The sequence below is a fragment of the Aquarana catesbeiana genome, linkage group LG05 (genome assembly GCF_042186555.1).
Source record: "Aquarana catesbeiana isolate 2022-GZ linkage group LG05, ASM4218655v1, whole genome shotgun sequence".
Lineage (NCBI taxonomy): Eukaryota > Metazoa > Chordata > Amphibia > Anura > Ranidae > Aquarana > Aquarana catesbeiana.
The window spans coordinates 31,169,794-31,188,140 of NC_133328.1; the positions used below are offsets into that span (position 1 = coordinate 31,169,794).

At 44.9% G+C, this 18,347-nt stretch overlaps 1 protein-coding gene across 1 annotated transcript; it reads left to right on the forward strand.

The window, feature by feature from the left end:
- Window positions 1–2,275: 2,275 nt before the first annotated feature.
- SEM1 (SEM1 26S proteasome subunit) lies at window positions 2,276–16,461 on the forward strand. Its single transcript, XM_073629565.1, has 3 exons — window positions 2,276–2,460; window positions 10,040–10,133; window positions 16,330–16,461. The coding sequence occupies exons 1-3, from the start codon at window positions 2,382–2,384 to the stop codon at window positions 16,370–16,372; spliced, it is 216 nt and encodes a 71-aa protein (XP_073485666.1). The 5' UTR covers window positions 2,276–2,381; the 3' UTR covers window positions 16,373–16,461.
- The last annotated feature ends 1,886 nt before the right edge of the window (window positions 16,462–18,347 follow it).

The following is an 18,347-nucleotide window of genomic DNA, read 5'->3' on the forward strand; positions in this document are numbered from 1 at the left end:
CTGTCCCGGAGCCCACAACAAGTTCCGGCACTGAGCTTCGGTAACTGGCAGCCAGAGTGCGCTAGCGTGGGCACCCAGGACATCTGCCACCCAGGGTCCCACAAGCGGCGATCGGCTTTCCGTAGCAGCCGCCACCTCTCTCCCCACTGTCAGCCACACACACTCCTCAGCTCCTCCTCCTTCTCAGCTCCAATGTTCTAGTGTACACAGCCAGGAGGAGAAGGAGCCACAGAGGAGGGACACGACTTCAGTGCAAGAGCTGCGCTTCTGCTCTGAGGTCTGTGTATAGTTTACAGTGGAGGGGGACACAGTAACCGGGAAGGGGGCAGATAACAGATGCACACATGGATGAGGGGAGGGGGGGTAAGGGGATATGTGCTTGGTGCTTTGGGAGGGGTCTGATCCTCCCCTCCCAAAGCAACCAGCACATATCCCCTTACCCACCAAATGAAAAGATGCTGCATGCCTCTCTGTCCTCTTCCTGCTGCATCCCTCTGTCCTCCTCCAATGAAGATGACAGGGCGGATCTTTAAAAGAAAGGGGTGTGGCCTTGACAGGAAGGGGTGGGTCATATTTAAATTAGGGGGTGCGTAAGCTCAGTCAGGCCTAGGGCAGCACAAAACCTAAATACACCACTGCCTATACATTATATAATTCCATCATTGACTGACTACATACCTGTTTTGCCTGCGAAAGGTTTGGATGATAGAGAAGACTGTAGAGCGAGGCACATTAGGCTGCACTCGGTGACCTGCCTCCGCCATTGTGAGGCCATGGTTGATGAAATGGTCTATAATTGTGGCCTGAATTTCATCAGGGACAGCATGGTGTCTTCGTGCTCCTCGGCCTCTTCCCCCTATTCCACCACCACGCACCCTTACTCCTCCTCTTCCTCGAGCAGGCAGTTGCCCTTGTTCATTTACTTGGCCAGGTGCCTCCATGTTCAGTACTGGTCCTGCATGGTCAAGCTCTATATATACATGTTTGGCAGCATTCACAACAATGGACATCACCTGTCAGGTGACTAAACATACTGTTTGATTGGTCATCCGAGACCAACTCCAACTCCTCCTTCGTTAGTCAAGTTCTAGCTGCACCCGACTGCCAATTGCTGTAATCATTTTATCAAATGTTCCAAGAGATTCATATATGGTATTCATGGTATTATGGTTCCTGAATAATTTTGACCATTGAACAGACTATTGTGCATGTGATGACTTAAACAATGAAATGATGCTGACGCGTTTTGGAGAGAACAACCATTAGACTGAGAATTGACAATCAGTTTAGATCAACAAGATTCATTCACTTGGAAATTGTGCTAAATGAGGGCTACTTGTACTTAATCATTTGAAAGATGTACTGAGACATTGAGACATGTACTGAGACATTTGCAATTTGATGAAACGAATGAGAAATTTGATTCAGTTGTGGACAATTGCCAAGTGGTTTGGAGATTTGTCCATGTTGTTTTGAGGATGTCATTTCTGTTTCAAGAAATGAGCCAAAACAATGGAGAAAAACTGGAACTGGAGGGGATTTAAACCTTTTCTAATCTATTTAAATCCAAAGGGAAAAATGGCAGTTTTTTTAAAACCTTTCTTACCCTATCCAAAACTAGTAAAAAAAAATGGCAGTTATTTTAAACCTTAATACTCTTCAGAATGAAAAATGGCAGTTATTTTAAACCTCTATACTCCTTATAATGAAAAATGGCAGTTATTTTAAACCTCTATACTCCTTATAATGAAAAATGGCAGTTATTTTAAACCTTTATACTCTTTATAATGAAATGGCAGTTACTTTAAACCCTTATACTCTTCATAATGAAAAATGGCAGTTATTTTAAAACTTAAAAAAAATAGAATAAACAACACCATCAGGGATTTTAATCCTTTCCTACGTGTCCAAAAACAATACAACAGGTGTGTGTGTGTGTATTAAGCTTTCCCCAATCTCTACACATATACATGTATTCTTATTATTCAGGTTGTGCAAGTAACAGAGAAAAATTGATAAATATATAATAAGAAGATTATAGTGAAAGATTGGGCTCTGCATCCTCCTGATGATTGGTGACCGCCTCATTCACTTCTACTGAAGAACAGAGCTCATGAACCACGTGACCACACCCACAGTCCGTTCGGCCTCCAATCCCCACGCGTGCGCCCTGCAGCCTTTTACTCCTCTTCCTCCAACCACCGCGCCGCTCTCCTCCTTCCGCCATCCACACTGACGCGTGCGCAGTGCGCTCTTCGCTCCTTCCGCCAACCAAAGCGCCGCTCGTGCGTGCCGACGCGTCATTTCCGTTTCCGCTCTCGGTCCAGTCCGGTTCTTTTTGGTGTGTTGTGTGGAGTGGTGTCCGGTGCTCGGTGTTCGGGATGACGGCAGAGAAGAAGCCGCAGGTGGACCTGGGTCTGCTGGAGGAGGATGACGAGTTTGAGGAGTTCCCGACAGAAGGTGAGAGGAGGAGGAGGAGAGGGATAAGGGGGGGGGGCCGCCATGACTCAGAAGTAGTGTGTGTGGGGGGAGGGGAGATCCATGGCTGTGTGTGGAGAGCTGAGTCCTTGTGTACAATTCACTGCAGACCAGAGCTGGGATTTTATTGTAGGGAAGAATCAGAAGCCATATTAGAGTGTTTTGTTGCGGTCTGTGTCCCCATTGGGGAGATTTCTCTTCACTTCCTGCCTTGGTGACACAACAGGAAGTGAGAGGAATATGACCTGTGACTTCCCCACTTCACTCTCAGGGCACATAGCATTTCCCCTCCACCTTCTGTTTTGGCGACGGTAAAAAAGGCACCTTCTTAGGCCCGAAGATTAGCTAACCCCCCCCACCCCAGATGGGATATCCTTTCTGAAAGCAGAGACCCCGGAGAATACAATGGTGGGAGTTCTCATTTTCTTTATGACATTAGAGCAACGTCTTATCAAGCCCAAATTTTCAGTAAAAAAACAAATGGTAACCTCTAAATGCCTGAGCCTTTTCCTGACACTTGTTGCTTAAAAGCTAAAATCCGTATATTTTTGCTAGAAAATTACTTAGAACCCCCAAACATATATATTTGAGAGATATATATATATATATATATATATATATATATATATATATAAATTTTTTTTTTTTTTTTTTAGCATAGACCCTGGAGAATAAAATGGCGATCGTTTGAAATATTTTATATCGCTTGATATTTCTGCAGCTGTTTTTCAAATGCAATTTTTTTTTGGGGGGGGGGGGAGAAAATACACTTTCATAAATTAAAAAAAAAAAAAAAGACTAAATAGTAGCTCAATTTTTTTTGTATAATGTGAAAGATGATCTTAGGTCGAGTAAATAGATACCAAACATGTCAGCCCTGGAAGGATTTACCCCCTTAATGATCAGGCCATTTTTTGCGCTACGGCACAGCGTCGCTTTAACGGACAATTGTGCGGTCGTGTGACATTGTACCCAGACAAAATTGACGTCCTTGTTTTTTTTTTTTCCCCCTTCACAAATAGAGCTTTCTTTTGCTGGTATTTGATCACCTCTGCAGTTTTTTTTATTTTTTGCACTGCAAAACAAAAAAGACAATTTTGCAAAAAAATAACAGTTTTTTTACTTTCTGCTATAATACATAGCCAAAAGACAAAAATGTCTTCATCAGTTTAGGCCGATATGTATTCTTCTACATATTTTTGGTAAAAAAAAAATCACAATAAGCGTTTATTGATTGGTTTGCGCAAAAGTTATAGCGTCCAAAAAATAGGATAGATTTAGGGACTTTTAATTTTTTTTCATAGTTTTTACTGGTAATGGCTGCGATCTGCGATTTTTTTTTTTTTTTTTTTTTTTTTTTTTTTTTTTTTTTTTTTCGGGACTGCGGCGAACAAATCTGACCCCAAATGACACTTTTTGGGGATCGGTGACACCAATACAGTAATTAGTGCTATAAAAATGCACTGTCACTGTATAAATGGCACTGGCAGGGAAGGGGTTAACACTAGGGGGGGGCGAGCAAAGGGTTTAAAGTAGTTGTAAAGGCAGAAGGTTTTTTTTTTTTATCGTAATGCATGTGTGCAGCTGCCCCCCCCCCCCCCCCATTACCTATCTGAGCTCCTCCTCTCTCCAGTGATGTCTACAATCCCCAGACAGAGCAGTGGCGCAGTTGTTTCCGCGGCTGTCAATCAGGAGCGAGGGGGCGGGGCTCCGTGTCTGAATGGATACACGGAGCTCTGACTCGGCTTGGGTGCCCCCTGTAGCAAGCTGCTGGCTGAGGGGCACTCGATGGAGGGAGGGGCCAGGAGCAGCAAAGAGGGACCTGAGAAGAGGAGGATCTGGGCTGCTCTGTGCAAAATCAACTCCACAGAGCAGGTAAGTATAACGTGTTTGTTACTTTTTTATTTTTATTTTTTTAACCACTTCCCTACCAGGCCAATTCTGACATTTCTCTCCTACATGTAAAAATCATCATTTTTTTTCTAGAAAATTACATAGAACCCCCAAACGTTATATATGTTTTTTTTAGCAAAGACCCTAGAGAATACAATGGCGGTTGTTGCAACGTTTTATCTCACACAGTATTTGCGCAGGAAGTTTTCGAACACGTTTTTTGGGAAAAAAACAGTTTTGTGTTTTAAAAACAAAACCGTAAAGTTAGCCCAATGTTTTTGCATATTGTGAAAGATGAAGTTACGCCGAGTAAATAGATACCTAACATGTCACGCTTCAAAATTGCACACGCTCGTGGAATGGCGCCAATGTTCGGTACTTAAAAATCCCCATAGGCGACGCTTGAAATTTTTTTACTGGTTACATGTTTTGAGTTACAGAGGAGGTCTAGGGACAAAATTATTGCTCTCGCTCCAACGTTCACAGCGATACCTCACATGTATGGTTTGAACACCGTTTTCATATGTGGGCGGGACTTACGTATGCGTTCGCTTTTGAGTGCGAGCACACCGGGACAGCGGCGCTTTAAAAAATTTTTTTTTTGTTATATTTTCTTTTTTTATTTTGACACTTTTTTGACAAAAAAAAATTTGATCACTTTTATTCCTATTACAAGGAATGTAAACATCCCCTGTAATAGGAATATGACATGACAGGTCCTCTTAATAGTGATATATGGGGTCAATAAGACCCCACATCTCATCACTAGGCTGGGAAGCCTGAAATAAAAAAAAAAAAAATAAAACGATCACCGCTTCCCAGCCGAAGCGGCGCAGTTTTTTTGGATGGAGAGGCCGGGCGTGACGTCATAACATCGCGCCCAGCCTCCGACGATCATAGAGACTCCGGCGACCATCTGGTCCGCCGGAAATCTCTATGATCTACATCTGGCGCCGGCGGATCTGCTCTCCACCTCACCGATTGTAACGGTGAGTTGGAACAAGCACCGGAGGGCGGCGCGGGGGGGGGCGTCCCCTCTCGGCTCCCATAGGAACGATCAAGCGGCGGACCGGCCGCTATGATCATTCCTATGGTCTAGAGATTCGCCGTCTGAAACTGGCAATATCTGAATGATGTCTGTAACTACAGGCATCATTCAGATATACCCGCTCAAAGCCCAGGATGTCATGTGACGGTGGGTGGGCGGGAAGTGGTTAAACAAGCCTTTACAATCACTTTAACTGTATGGGGAATGGGCTGCCTGGGAGGAGAGATCGCTGTTCCTGATGACTAGGAACAGCCGATCTCTCTCTCCCCTGTCAGAATGGGGATCCTCCTTGTTTACATTGACAGATACCCGTTCTGGCTCTCTTTGATCGCGGGCGAGCTCCCAAGACAAAAAAGCCAGTGCACAAAGTGACGTACCAGTACGTCGATTCACGCAGCCGAGGCAACTGGTTAAAATTGCGCACACTCATGGGATGGCGACAAACTTCGGTACTTTAAAAATTTCCATAGGATTAAAAATTTTTTTTACAGGTTGCCTGTTTAGCGTTACAGAGGAGGTCTAGCACTAGAATTATTGCTCTTGCTCTAACGATCGCGGCGAAGCCTCACATGTGTGCTGCGAACACCGTTTACATTTGCACTTGCTTCTGCGCCTGAGCACAGAGCCACTGTACTTTTTTTTTTTTTTTTTTATTAATTTATTTACACTTTTCCTTTTGAAAAAAAAGTTCTGATCACTTTTATTGCTGTCAGAAGGAATGTAAACATCCCTTTTGACAGTAATAGTCAGTGACAGGTACTCTTTATGGAGCGATCTACAAGACCCCAAATCCTTCCTTTGCACTTAAAAGTATTCAAAACGCCAAAATCAGTGTTTCTGAATACTGACATTTTTTTAAGATTTTGCACCTTTAAGTCTTTTGTAAACCGGAAGCAATGACATGACATCTCTTCTGGGTTACTAGATCCGAGACCCAATCAAAGCCGATTCTGGCTTCGTTCGGATCTCCGGGCCAGTCGGCGGACGTGCTCGATGGTCGCTCGGGCCTCTAAACAAAAAATGGTATCGGGGTGATGCATGCAGCTGCAGGCATCCCCCCGGAATAACCCCTTCAACCTGACGCCGCATATTTGCGTACAGTCGGTGAGAAGGGGTTAATTTTAGGGCCCAGAAAGCAAAATACTACCCTGTTTTTTTGTTTTTTTTTGATAAAATATAGAGGTTGAGGATAAATAGACACCCGACTTGTCAAGACTTAAAGCTGCACATGCTGATGAAATACTCCAGTCTTCTGTGTTCTCCATAGACCAGCAGTGGAACCAGGGACCAGTTTCATGGAAGACAGCCCCTCTGTGACCCGGAACGGGGGGGGGGGGGTGTTTTAGGGGTTTGTAGACTGTCACCACAATGGCCACTCACATCTTTATTTGTATGTTTTTTTTATTAAGAGAAGTTATTATTGAAACAAAAACATGTATATTTTTAAAATCTGTAATCAGCCAAACAGATAGAAATAGATTTAAGAAATGTTTTTTTTTTTCAATAATACATTTTTTATATGAATATATTTTTCTACAGTAACAGATTGAGCTTACGGTCATGAGTGTGTGTGTGTGTGTATATATATATATATATATATATATATATATATTAAAAAAAAATGTATATGTGTAATATATATATATATATATATATATATATATATATATATATAATATATATTTTGTCTCACAAAAGTAAGTACACCCCTCACATTTTTGTAAATATTCTATCTTTTCATGTGACAACACTGAAGAAATGACATTTTGCTACAATGTAAAGTAGTGAGTGTACACTTTTCGGCGGCTGAAATTTCGGGGCACCACTAGTTCACACATGCGATGCGGGAAGTAGCACGATTCCAGTGCCGGATTCTACTGCCTTCTGCGAACGGCTGCGGGTGTCTATACAAATTTAATGACCCCCCCAGATCAGTTCACAAATCGCAGTGCGAACTGTGAACTCGCACAGGAATCGGATGTGTGAACACCCGTGCAATCTGATTCCAGTGCGAAGAAAAAAAAAGGGTTCCTGCACCCTTTTTTTTTTTTTTTTTGTGCAAATCCAATGCGAGTTCAGCCATACAACCGGTATGGCTGAACTCGCATCGCACAGACATTGCATGTGATCAGCACAGCCAAGCGGGCTCAAATCACATGCGATGTCTGTGTTCACATATGTGTGAACCCAGGCTCACAGCTGGTTTCTTACTGCGCATGCGTGAATTGCGCTGCTCTTTGTGAATGTCCCAGTGGCGGGGGAAGGAGGTTGGGAACGAACTTCTGAGTCACTTCGCCATGATGAAGTCGCCCACAAGTGGGAGTGGGTACCTGTGAAAAACAGGTACCTGCCCCCCCCCCCCCCCCCCCCCCAAAAGGTGCCAAATGTGGGGGGAAGCAAAGAAGCAGAGCTTTCCCTTTTGGGTGGAACTCTGCTTTAAGGTGATTTATTATTATTATTATTATTATACAGGATTTATATAGCGCCAACAGTTTACGCAGCGCTTTACAATATAAAAGGGAGACAATACAGTTATAATACAATAAGATACAGGAGGATTAAGAGGGCCCTGCTCAGAAGAGCTTACAATCTAATAAGCTAATCAACTGGTCCCAATACAAAATATTCAGTCCTTTTTCATTTATTTTTTTTTTCTCTACTTTTACATTACATTTGCCCAGTCTTACTTTAGACAGAGAAGAAGATGGATATATGGCAAGTGATGGAAAGGTGGCGTTGATAGTACTTTTTTTTTCTTTTTTTTTCCCTAGTATGGGCTGGGTGGCTGTGGACATAAATTATTTAATTTTATAAAACTTTTTTTTTTTTGGTATAATATTTGATCGGACACAAAGAGCTAAATCTTCTAATGCGTTGAGCTGTTTTGTTTTTCTGGTGGAAGTAGGTGTGAAGGGGAGATTTCCTGTTTATACACGTTAACAAATGTCTTTCCTCATTACATCTCTTTGAATGGGTGATTACATCCTCCCCTGCCGAACACATCAGAACATTGTGCCGACAGACCCAAACTTGGGAGTGTGCGCTGCCAGCGGACTGTCATTGGTGGGTCATTGTCTTTTGTCTAACACACCCCAGAGCCGTGCCCTGTGAGTCCCCACTAATCCCAAAATATACACGTGGGAAATTTCACTTTCAGCAACAGAATAGAAGATACAATTTTATTTAAGTCTATATAAATACAACAAAACATAGTTATCCCAATTAAAGTGGAACTCGTTTTCAATTACACTATGTTGCCAAAAGTATTGGGACACCTGCCTTTACACACACATGAACTTTAATGGCATCCCAGTCTTGGTCCGTAGGGTTCAATATCGCGTTGGCCCACCCTTTGCAGCTATAACAGCTTCAACTCTTCTGGGAAGGCTGTCCACAAGGTTTAGGAGGGTGTCTATGGGAATGTTTGACCATTCTTCCAGAAACGCATTTGTGAGGTTAGGCATTGATGTTGGATGAGAAGGCCTGGCTCGCAGTCTCCACTCCAATTCATCCCAAAGGTGTTTTATCGTGTTGAGGTCAGGACTCTGTGCAGGCCAGTCAAGTTCCTCCACCCCAGACTCGCTCATCCATGTCTTTATGGACCTTGCTTTTTGCACTGGGGCACAGTCATGTTGGAACCATCCCAAAACTGTTCCAAAAAAAGTTGGGAGCATGAAATTGTCCAAAATGTCTTGCTATGCTGACACCTTAAGAGTTCCCTTCACTGGAACGAAGGGGCCAAGCCCTGAAAAACAACCCCACACCATAATCCCCCCTCCACCAAATGATTTGTACCAGTGCACAAAGCAAGGTCCATAAAGACATGGATGAGCGAGTTTGGGGTGGAGGAACATGACTGGCCTGCACAGAGTCCTGACCTCAACCTGATACAACACCCCCAAACTCACTCATCCATGTCTTTATGGACTTTGCTTTTTGCACTGGTCCAAATCATTTGGTGGAGGGTTAGGATTATGGCGTGGGGCTGTTTTTCAGGGGGTTGGGCTTGGCCCCTTCTCTTTATGGAGCCTTTTTTTTTTTTTCTTGGCAGAAATGCACTACAGTCCATTTAACATGGCCCCTTATGGGACACATTCACATCTATGCTTTTTCTTGGAAAGGGTCGGGGACTTTTTTTAAACACAAAATGGTGCGTTTTAGGTTCAATAGACGTCAATTGAGAAGCTGCCGAAAAGTATGTAATGCGGTTTTAAAGGCAAAATGCATCAAAACGGGTGTGCAAAAAATGCAAAACACACCACAAAAAAGCACTGCAGAAAGGGATCAAATGCAAACTGGCATAGATGTGAAGCGAGCCTCATAGCGGCTCCATGTGGGAGTCTTGCCATCAATCCCCTCTCAAAGGGGTCATGATAACTTCGCCCTGCCCCTGGTGTTCAGAATAACAAGCAGAGATGGCGCTCACATGATTTCTATTATTGCATCAAAATTAAGGTGATTTGAAATATTTTTTTTAAAATAAGTAATACATGGAAGTTTATTGAAGGAAGTTCTTTTCGATGCCGCTGTTGTATTACCAGGGACTTGCTTTACAGCTGTTTTATTGTCTGTCTTTTATTATTGGGAACTGGGTGTAAATGTTTTTGTATCTCACTTCAGACTGGACAGGCTGTGACGAGGATGAAGATGCTCACGTCTGGGAGGATAATTGGGATGATGACAATGTAGAGGATGACTTCTCTAATCAGTTAAGGTAATGGAAGCTTTGTGTGCCATTTTCTTCTGAAGTCTGTAGGAGATGTACCAGTTTTCCTTAGAGGAGTGATCGAATAAATTATAAAGAATGAAATATAAAGGGATACATATATAAAAAAAAATACACGGTAGAGCCTTCTGCCTCTAACCCCCATTCACATTGGATTCAATGTGAATGAGGGGTAAAGGGATTAGTAGATGACCAAAGGTATGAGACCAGCCCTCTAAATGATTGAGTTTAGGTGTTTCCAGTGTTACTACTATACTATACTACACCATACAAAGACGTTTTGGGTATTTTTGTGCCCTTCCACCCTTGTGGTACCAGTTTGGGCCATTTTCTGTTTCAGGGTGACTGTACCCCTGTCTACAACACCAGCTCCACAATGGCGGGTGATTTACTAAACCCGGAGCACACAGAATCTGGTGCAGCTGTGCATAATAACCAATCGGTTTCTAACTTCAGCTTGTTCATTTAAGCTTTGACAATACCAGTGTTTACAATGTGCCTGTACACACAGGCGAGTAAATAAGGGCTGCGTATTCTTGAGTAATAAAAAAAAAAAAAACCTTAAAAATCTGCGCTCCCCGGTCAGTACCTTATTTTTCGTTCCATAAGACGCACTTTCCCCCCCTCCCAAAAATGGGGGGAAATGCCTGCGTCTTATGGAGCGAATATTGACCAATACCGGGCCGGCCGTGGACAATACCGTGCAGCGACCATCTTTTTCGGGCCTGGCCGGGCCCCAGCAGCGTCGCTGATGTTTGAAGAAGCCAGCACAGGAAGCTTTGCATTGCAGCAGGTGAGCAGGTCCATTGCGTGGATGCTCATCTGCTGCTGCAAACTTAATGGTGTACCTGCATAGGTCGCCGCCTCCCTCCTAGTCCCTCGCCTCCGCAAAATGTGCCCACCCAGAAAAGGGGGGGGGGGGGGAGTTGGAGGACACGCCGGCCCAGCCACCCACTGCAGAATATTTTTTTTTTCTTGTTGTCCTCCTCTAAAAACTAAGTGCATCTTATGGAGCGAAAAATACGGTATTTTGCGCCGGTGCATTTTTGGTTTGGTTTATTTTTTGTTTTTTTATTTTTTTCAGTACAGATAGGACTTTAAAAGCAAAGTCAGAGACATTTTTTTTTTTCCCTTTATTGCAAATAAAGATTAAATTTGTAAAAGACAATGTGTGTGTGTGTGTGGGGGGGATTCGATAAAGCTGCTGCGACACTTTTCTGGCGTTAATCCCTCGTGTTAATGTATGGCGCCCAATTCCTGAAGCTCTTTTATTTTTTGCTTCTGACAGCGACTCGTGCACCGAATTCGGGTAAAATGCACCACTTTTACATTGTGTCGCATTGAATACATACCCTGTGCCTGCGTGGGTTTCCTACGGGTACTCCGGTTTCCTCCCACACTCCAAAGACACGCTGGTAGCTTAATTGGATCCTGTCTAAATTGTCCCTAGTATGTATGAATGTGAGTTAGGGACCTTAGATTGTAAGCTCCTTGAGGGTAGGGACTGATGTGAATGTACAATGTATATGTAAAGCGCTGTGTAAATTGATGGCGCTATAAAAGTACCTGAAATAAACAAAATAAAAAATACACTAAATGTAAAAATGGAGCTTATTAAGACCAACTTTGTTTCGGCGTACAGAAAGAAAAGCTAGCTCTGACTGCTTTCGCGAAAGTGTCTCACATGCAATCTAAAAGAGACGCAGCGTGGGCCAAATTCCAATACAAGTTTTGGACCGGTACATGAATTTGGCGCGTGCTGCACCACTTTTAGAATGCATGTGAGACCCTTTTGCCAAATCTGCCTGCACCAGTCTTTATGAATTCCAGGGAATGCGTCTTCCTGTAATCTTTCTCTATGAAACATTTACAGTACATCATTTGTACACTCCATTATGTACCGTAAAATCTCATCAGCAAAGTATTGCATTTACATTCGCTTCTATAGTGCATTCTATGGAGCATTCTGCAGACGCTTCTAAAGCCCAGGAGCGTTTTTCAGCTTCTGTGCTTATTACTAGGCCCCAGCTGTCACCGATAGTCGGCAGTTCTAGCTCTAGTGCTGGCGGGTGTCCACAGAAGCTGCTGAGTCCAGGTGACTTCATTGCAAAATGATGGCCGGGCAGAACTTTTGTTGTTCTGGGAGGATGTCACATGACTTCCGGAACGCACCTTGCATGTACGATCTGTCGTCAGCTGATGATCGATCACTATACGGGCCCGGTACCATGTGATCGCTGTGACCAATCTCTCTAGCTCTCTCGCTCTCTCCTCTTTCTCTCGCTCTCGCCTCTCTCTCGCCCTCTCTCTCGCTCTCGCCTCTCTCTCGCTTCTCGCCTCTCTCTCGCTCTCGCCTCTCTCTCGCTCTCGCCCTCTCTCTCGCTCTCGCCTCTCTCTCGCTCTCTCGCCTCTCTCTCGCTCTCGCCTCTCGCCTCTCGCTCTCGCCTCTCGCCTCTCGCTCTCGCCTCTCGCCTCTCGCTCTCGCCTCTCTCTCTCGCTCTCGCCTCTCGCTCTCGCCTCTCGCTCTCGCCTCTCTCTCTCGCCTCTCTCTCTCGCTCTCGTCTCTCTCTCGCTCTCACCTCTCTCTCGCCTCTCGCCTCTCTCTCGCCTCTCGCCTCTCTCTCGCCTCTCGCCTCTCTCTCGCCCTCGCCTCTCTCTCGCCCTCGCCTCTCTCTCGCCCCTCGCCTCTCTCTCGCCCTCGCCTCTCTCTCGCCTCTCTCTCGCTCTCGCCTCTCTCTCGCCGCTCTCTCCTCGCTCCGCGCGCGCTCTCTCTCCTCGCTCGCGCGCGCTCTCTCTCCTCGCTCGCGCGCGCTCTCTCTCCTCGCTCGCGCGCTGCTCTCTCTCCTCGCTCGCGCGCGCTCTCTCTCCTCGCTCGCGCGGCGCTCTCTCTCCTCGCTCGCGCGCGCTCTCTCTCCTCGCTCGCGCGCTCTCTCTCTCCTCGCTCGCGCGCGCTCTCTCTCTCCTCGCTCGCGCGCCTCTCTCTCCTCGCTCGCGCGCGCTCTCTCTCCTCGCTCGCGCGCTCTCTCCTCGCTCGCGCGCGCTCTCTCTCCTCGCTCGCGCGCGCGCTCTCTCTCCTCGCTCGCGCGCGCTCTCTCTCCTCGCTCGCGCGCGCTCTCTCTCCTCGCTCGCAGCGCGCGCTCTCTCTCCTCGCTCGCGCGCGCGCTCTCTCTCCTCGCTCGCGCGCGCGCTCTCTCTCCTCGCTCGCGCGCAGGCGCTCTCTCTCCTCGCTCGCGCGCGCGCTCTCTCTCTCCTCGCTCGCGCGCGCGCTCTCTCTCCTCGCTCGCGCGCGCGCTCTCTCTCCTCGCTCGCGCGCGCGCTCTCTCTCCTCGCTCGCGCGCGCGCTCTCTCTCCTCGCTCGCGCGCGCGCTCTCTCTCCTCGCTCGCGCGCGCGCTCTCTCTCCTCGCTCGCGCGCGCGCTTCTCTCTCCTCGCTCGCGCGCGCGCTCTCTCTCCTCGCTCGCGCGCGCGCTCTCTCTCCTCGCTCGCGCGCGCGCTCTCTCTCCTCGCTCGCGCGCGCGCTCTCTCTCCTCGCTCGCGCGCGCGCTCTCTCTCCTCGCTCGCGCGCGCGCTCTCTCTCCTCGCTCGCGCGCGCGCTCTCTCTCCTCGCTCGCGCGCGCGCTCTCTCCTCTCTCGCGCGCGCGCGCTCTCTCCTCTCTCGCGCGCTCTCTCTCCTCTCGCTCTCTCTCTCTCTCTCTCGTGTGTGTGTGTCTATATATCTATATATATATATATCTCTATATAGAGGATTGTGCATGCTCATCTGACCATTTGCTAGTATATGGCTGGTATTTATAATACAACAACTAATCCAGTACACGCTTTCTCTCTGTGGTTTGTCACTTTTGCTGGATATGTAATGCTGATGGCTCTCATTAATGAATAAACAAGACCCGCTGTGTTATGGAAACAATTGTCTCTGCTCATTATCCTTTGCACTGGATGACCCGGATAAGATTTGTAGTATCTTTGTGGAAGTCTTCAGGGGCTAATTATGGCATTAATACTGTATTAGACACATCCACTGAGATTACAATGAAATAGAATAAACTATAAATGTGATTTGTGGCAGCCTACCAATTTTTCTAATGACACCTTCCTGACCTAGGCTGACAATGCTCACTCACTGAACTGTATCAATGGAGGGGCAGCGTTGTCACCCAAGGACAAGAAGTGTGATAGGGCTATAGTACACCTCCCCATTTCCTTAAAGCGTTTAACCCAAAAAAAAAGGATCCTGTTCTTTTAAAACACATTATACAGCAGAGTACTTGTGCTGTGTCATTTGGCCCCCTGTATACCCTGAAATACCTGTCTGATCCTGCCCGACTATACCCTCCCCTCTGCAAACTGATCACGATAATCATGGCTGCTGAGCCCTGACATCGTGGTCCCTTTGGGAGATTCCGTCAGCCGCAGCCCTACTATCTGCAGCTCTGTGTCGACACCCCCCCCCCGCGCGCTCCTCTCGTATCTGCTATCAAATCGTCTTATCCCCTCTGTAACGTAATAACATGTTCTTGTATGATGTAAAAAATCTGCCAATCTGCCCCGCCCACTGCAGCTGTGAGCCGGAGAGAGAGGAGAGGAATCAGCTGAGCGCCCAAAGCAGAGCTTATATCAGTACAGATCGGCTGATTTTTTTACAGAACACAGGGACACGTTATTAAGGTACAGAGGGGATAAAACGATTTGATAGAAGTGGGTTAACAACTACTTTAAGGGCTAGTTCACACCATAGAAACGCAGTTGGGATGCATTCCAGATGCTTTTCTGCATTTGCGTTTTTGATGAAGTCCAGTGGATTTTGTTTCCCTGCAAAGCAAGGAAAAACATCCAGCACATCCCTTAGTAAAAGCACCACACACAGGACACACAAACACTGGCTAGGCACACAGGCCTTTGATTGCGTAGATGTTTAACCCCTTCCCAGCCAGTGTCATTAGTACAGTGACAGTATGTATTTTTAGCACTGATCACTGTATTGGTGACACTGGTTCCCACAAACTGTCAGTGTACGACTGTCTGCTGCAATATCGAAGCCCCGCTATAAGTCGTTGATCGACGCCATTACTACACTGTTACCCTAAAAATAAGCCCTACCCCAAAAATAGGACCTAGCGTGATTTTCGGGGATGGCTCCAATATAAGCCCTGCCCTGAAAATAAGCCTTAGTTAAAGTCCTTGTAAAAACATGTAACACGTGAGCGCCCAGCGGAGCTGTAAATGAGGTATTTTCCACAGTAAAGTTACAGTAAGGGGAGACACTGCACATTATATAATATTTTTACAGAATGAATTGCATGATTTTACAATGACTTTAACCAAGGTTTGGGGATTATAGAATGTCATAATGCTGACAGGGGGAGAGGGGGAGAGACTACACAGGAACGTTTTTTTAAAAACATTTTATTGTTTTATTCCAGGTTTTTTTAGAACATAGAGAGGGATAAATGACACAACACAATCACTGCGCTGTCTATCATTTTATTTTTTTCCAAAAGATGACATGACTTTATTTGAATAAATGTAGATTATTGTACATTCCGTAAATAGATAAGACATCCCCTAAAATAAGCCCTAGTGTGTTTTTTGTAGCCAAAATTAATATAAGAACCGGTCTTATTTTCGGGGAAACACAGTAGTGTCTAAAAAAAAAAATTAAAAAATTAAAAAAATAAAATTTGGGCAAACCAATCGATATGCGCTTAATGGGATTTTTCTGTTTTTTTTTTTTTTTTTTTTTGTTTTTTTTGTTTTTTTTTACCAAAAATACATAGCAGAATACGTATTGGCCCAAATTTATGAAGAAATTTTATTTTATATGTTTTGTAGCAGACAGTAAAAAATATAATTTTTTTAATTGTCGGTATTTTTTTGTTTATAGCGCAAAAAGTAAAAACCCAGAGGTGATCAAATACCCCCAAAAGAAAGCTCTATTTGTGGGAAATTAAGTGACATAAATTTCATTTGTGTACAGCATTGCATGACCACGGAATTGTCGGTTAAAGTAACGCAGTGCCACATCGCAAAAAAATGACCTGGTCATGAAGGGGGGTAAATCTTCTGGAGGTTAAAAAAAAAAACACAAACGCACAGAATCAAGAATATCTAATTTGTGATTGGCTGACGTAATTGATCAGGATTTTAAATTTACATTCTAAACACTTTTTTTTTTTGTCTTTCAGGGCGGAGCTAGAAAAACACGGATACAAGATGGAGACGGCGTAGCGGAGGAGAATTACAACTCTTTGTTAGCCATGTATAATTTTTTTTTCTTTTGTGTTTTACAATAAATATTTTGTTGTTCTTCTGTAAAATGGTTTAGCAGTTGATTGCCACAAACTGCTCTGGTGTTACCACAAAGATGTATTTATACTTTGTTTAATAAAGACTGAAGGATTGCTGCAATACGATTGGACATTTGTGGGAAACTAAGCCAAAAAAATTAGTTTTTCGTTTGAAAGTCAGCTTTAAAGTAGAACTAAAGGCAATCCACCCCCCCCCCCCCATTTTGGATAGAGCAAGGGAGGATTATACTTTGTGTCCCATTGCGGAGATTTCCCCTCACTTCCTGTCCTATAGCCAAATAGCGGTGCTCTCTGTGATTACTGTGTCCTCGGGACACTGCTCATCACAGATCGGGGTGAAGAGCCAATCAGCAGCTTTTTGCCACGTGATCAGCTGTGTCCAATCACTGATAATCGGGGCACTGATTATCAGTGCAGCTCCAACAGTGCTGCCAATCAGTGGCCATCAGTGCAGCCTCATCAGCACACAAATTACCTGTTTGCAAAATTTTATAACAAAATATTTAAAAAAAAAAAAAAAAAGTTTTTTTCATTTATTTAGCAAAAAATAAAAGCCCAGTGGTGACTAAATACCACCAAAAGAATATTTTTGTGAAAAAAATGCTAAAAATTAAATTTGGGTACAGTGTTGCATGTAGGGCTGGGAGATCTCCCCCCCCCCCCCCCCCCCCCCAAAAAAAAAAAATCTGCGATTTTCTTTCTTAAAAAAAACACGATTCGAATTGATTTTTTATTTTTTTTTTTGGACACCGCGCCGGTCCTGAAGAGCTGCGAGCAGGAGTTTTTAGGAGAGGCCACGGCTTCAGCCTAGTCCGCGTCGTCCGGCCTCGCCGACTAGGCCGAAGCCGTGGCCTCACCTAAAAACTCCTGCCCGCAGCTCCCCAGGACCGGCGCGGTGAACAAAAACAAAAAAATCGATTTGCTTAAATTTTTTAAATCGATTTGACCTCTCAACTCGATTCAAGATTTAAATCGATTTTTTTTTCCCGAGCCCTAGTTGCATGACTGCGCCATTGTCATTCAAAGTATGAGAGCGCTGAAAATTGGCCTGGGCAGGAAGGGGGTGAAAGTGCCCAATAGGCAAGTGGTTCAATTAAAGGGAAATTGTACTCCGTTTTTAAGTTATTTCTGATACCCAAGTAGAGCATACCATATACAGTGCATCCGAAAAGTATTCACAGCGCTTCACTTTTTCCACATTTTTGTTTAGTTACAGCCTTTTTCTAAAATGGATTCAATAAATTAAATTATTTTCCTCCAAAATTTTTCAAGGACATTCACAGAGTTGTCCAATAGGCACTCCTTTGTTATCCTGGCTGTGTGATTAGGGTCGTGGTCCTGTTGGAAGGTGAACCTTCGCCCCAGTCTGAGGTCCAGAGAACTCTGGAGAAGGTTTTCATCAAGGATGTCTCTGTACATTGCTGCAGACATCTTTCCCTCGATCCAGACTAGTCTCCCAGTTCCTGCTGCTGACAGACATCCCCACCCCATGATGCTGCCGCCACCATGCTTCACTGTAGGGATGGTATTGGCCAGGTGATGAGCGATGCCTGGTTTTCTCCAGACATGACACTTGCCATTCAGGCCAAAGAGTTCAATTTTCAAAGAGTTTCATTAGACCAAAGAATTTTGTTTGTACAGTGTTGCATGACTGAGTAATTGTCATTCAAAGTGTGACAGCGCTGATAGCTGAAAAAATGGTCTGGGCAGGAAGGGGGTGAAAGCGTCCGGTATTAAAGTGGTTAAGACAATACACGGATTAATGGCAAGAAAAGGTTAATTCTCACTTCCCAAGCAATACTGTTCTTCACTCCCCCACCACTTCAGCTGCCAGGAACAGGACTACAAGTCATTCATGGTATAATATGTGATGGCATTACTGCCTAGTGATTGGC

What these genes read in the sequence shown, in the direction of transcription:
- SEM1 (XM_073629565.1), top strand. Translation starts at nt 2,382, where the DNA reads ATGACGGCAGAGAAGAAGCCGCAGGTGGACCTGGGTCTGCTGGAGGAG. An exon ending in TGAGGAGTTCCCGACAGAAG is followed by an intron (nt 2,461 to 10,039) that starts GTGAGAGGAGGA and finishes ATCTCACTTCAG; the next exon opens with ACTGGACAGGCTGTGACGAG. An exon ending in GACTTCTCTAATCAGTTAAG is followed by an intron (nt 10,134 to 16,329) that starts GTAATGGAAGCT and finishes TTTGTCTTTCAG; the next exon opens with GGCGGAGCTAGAAAAACACG.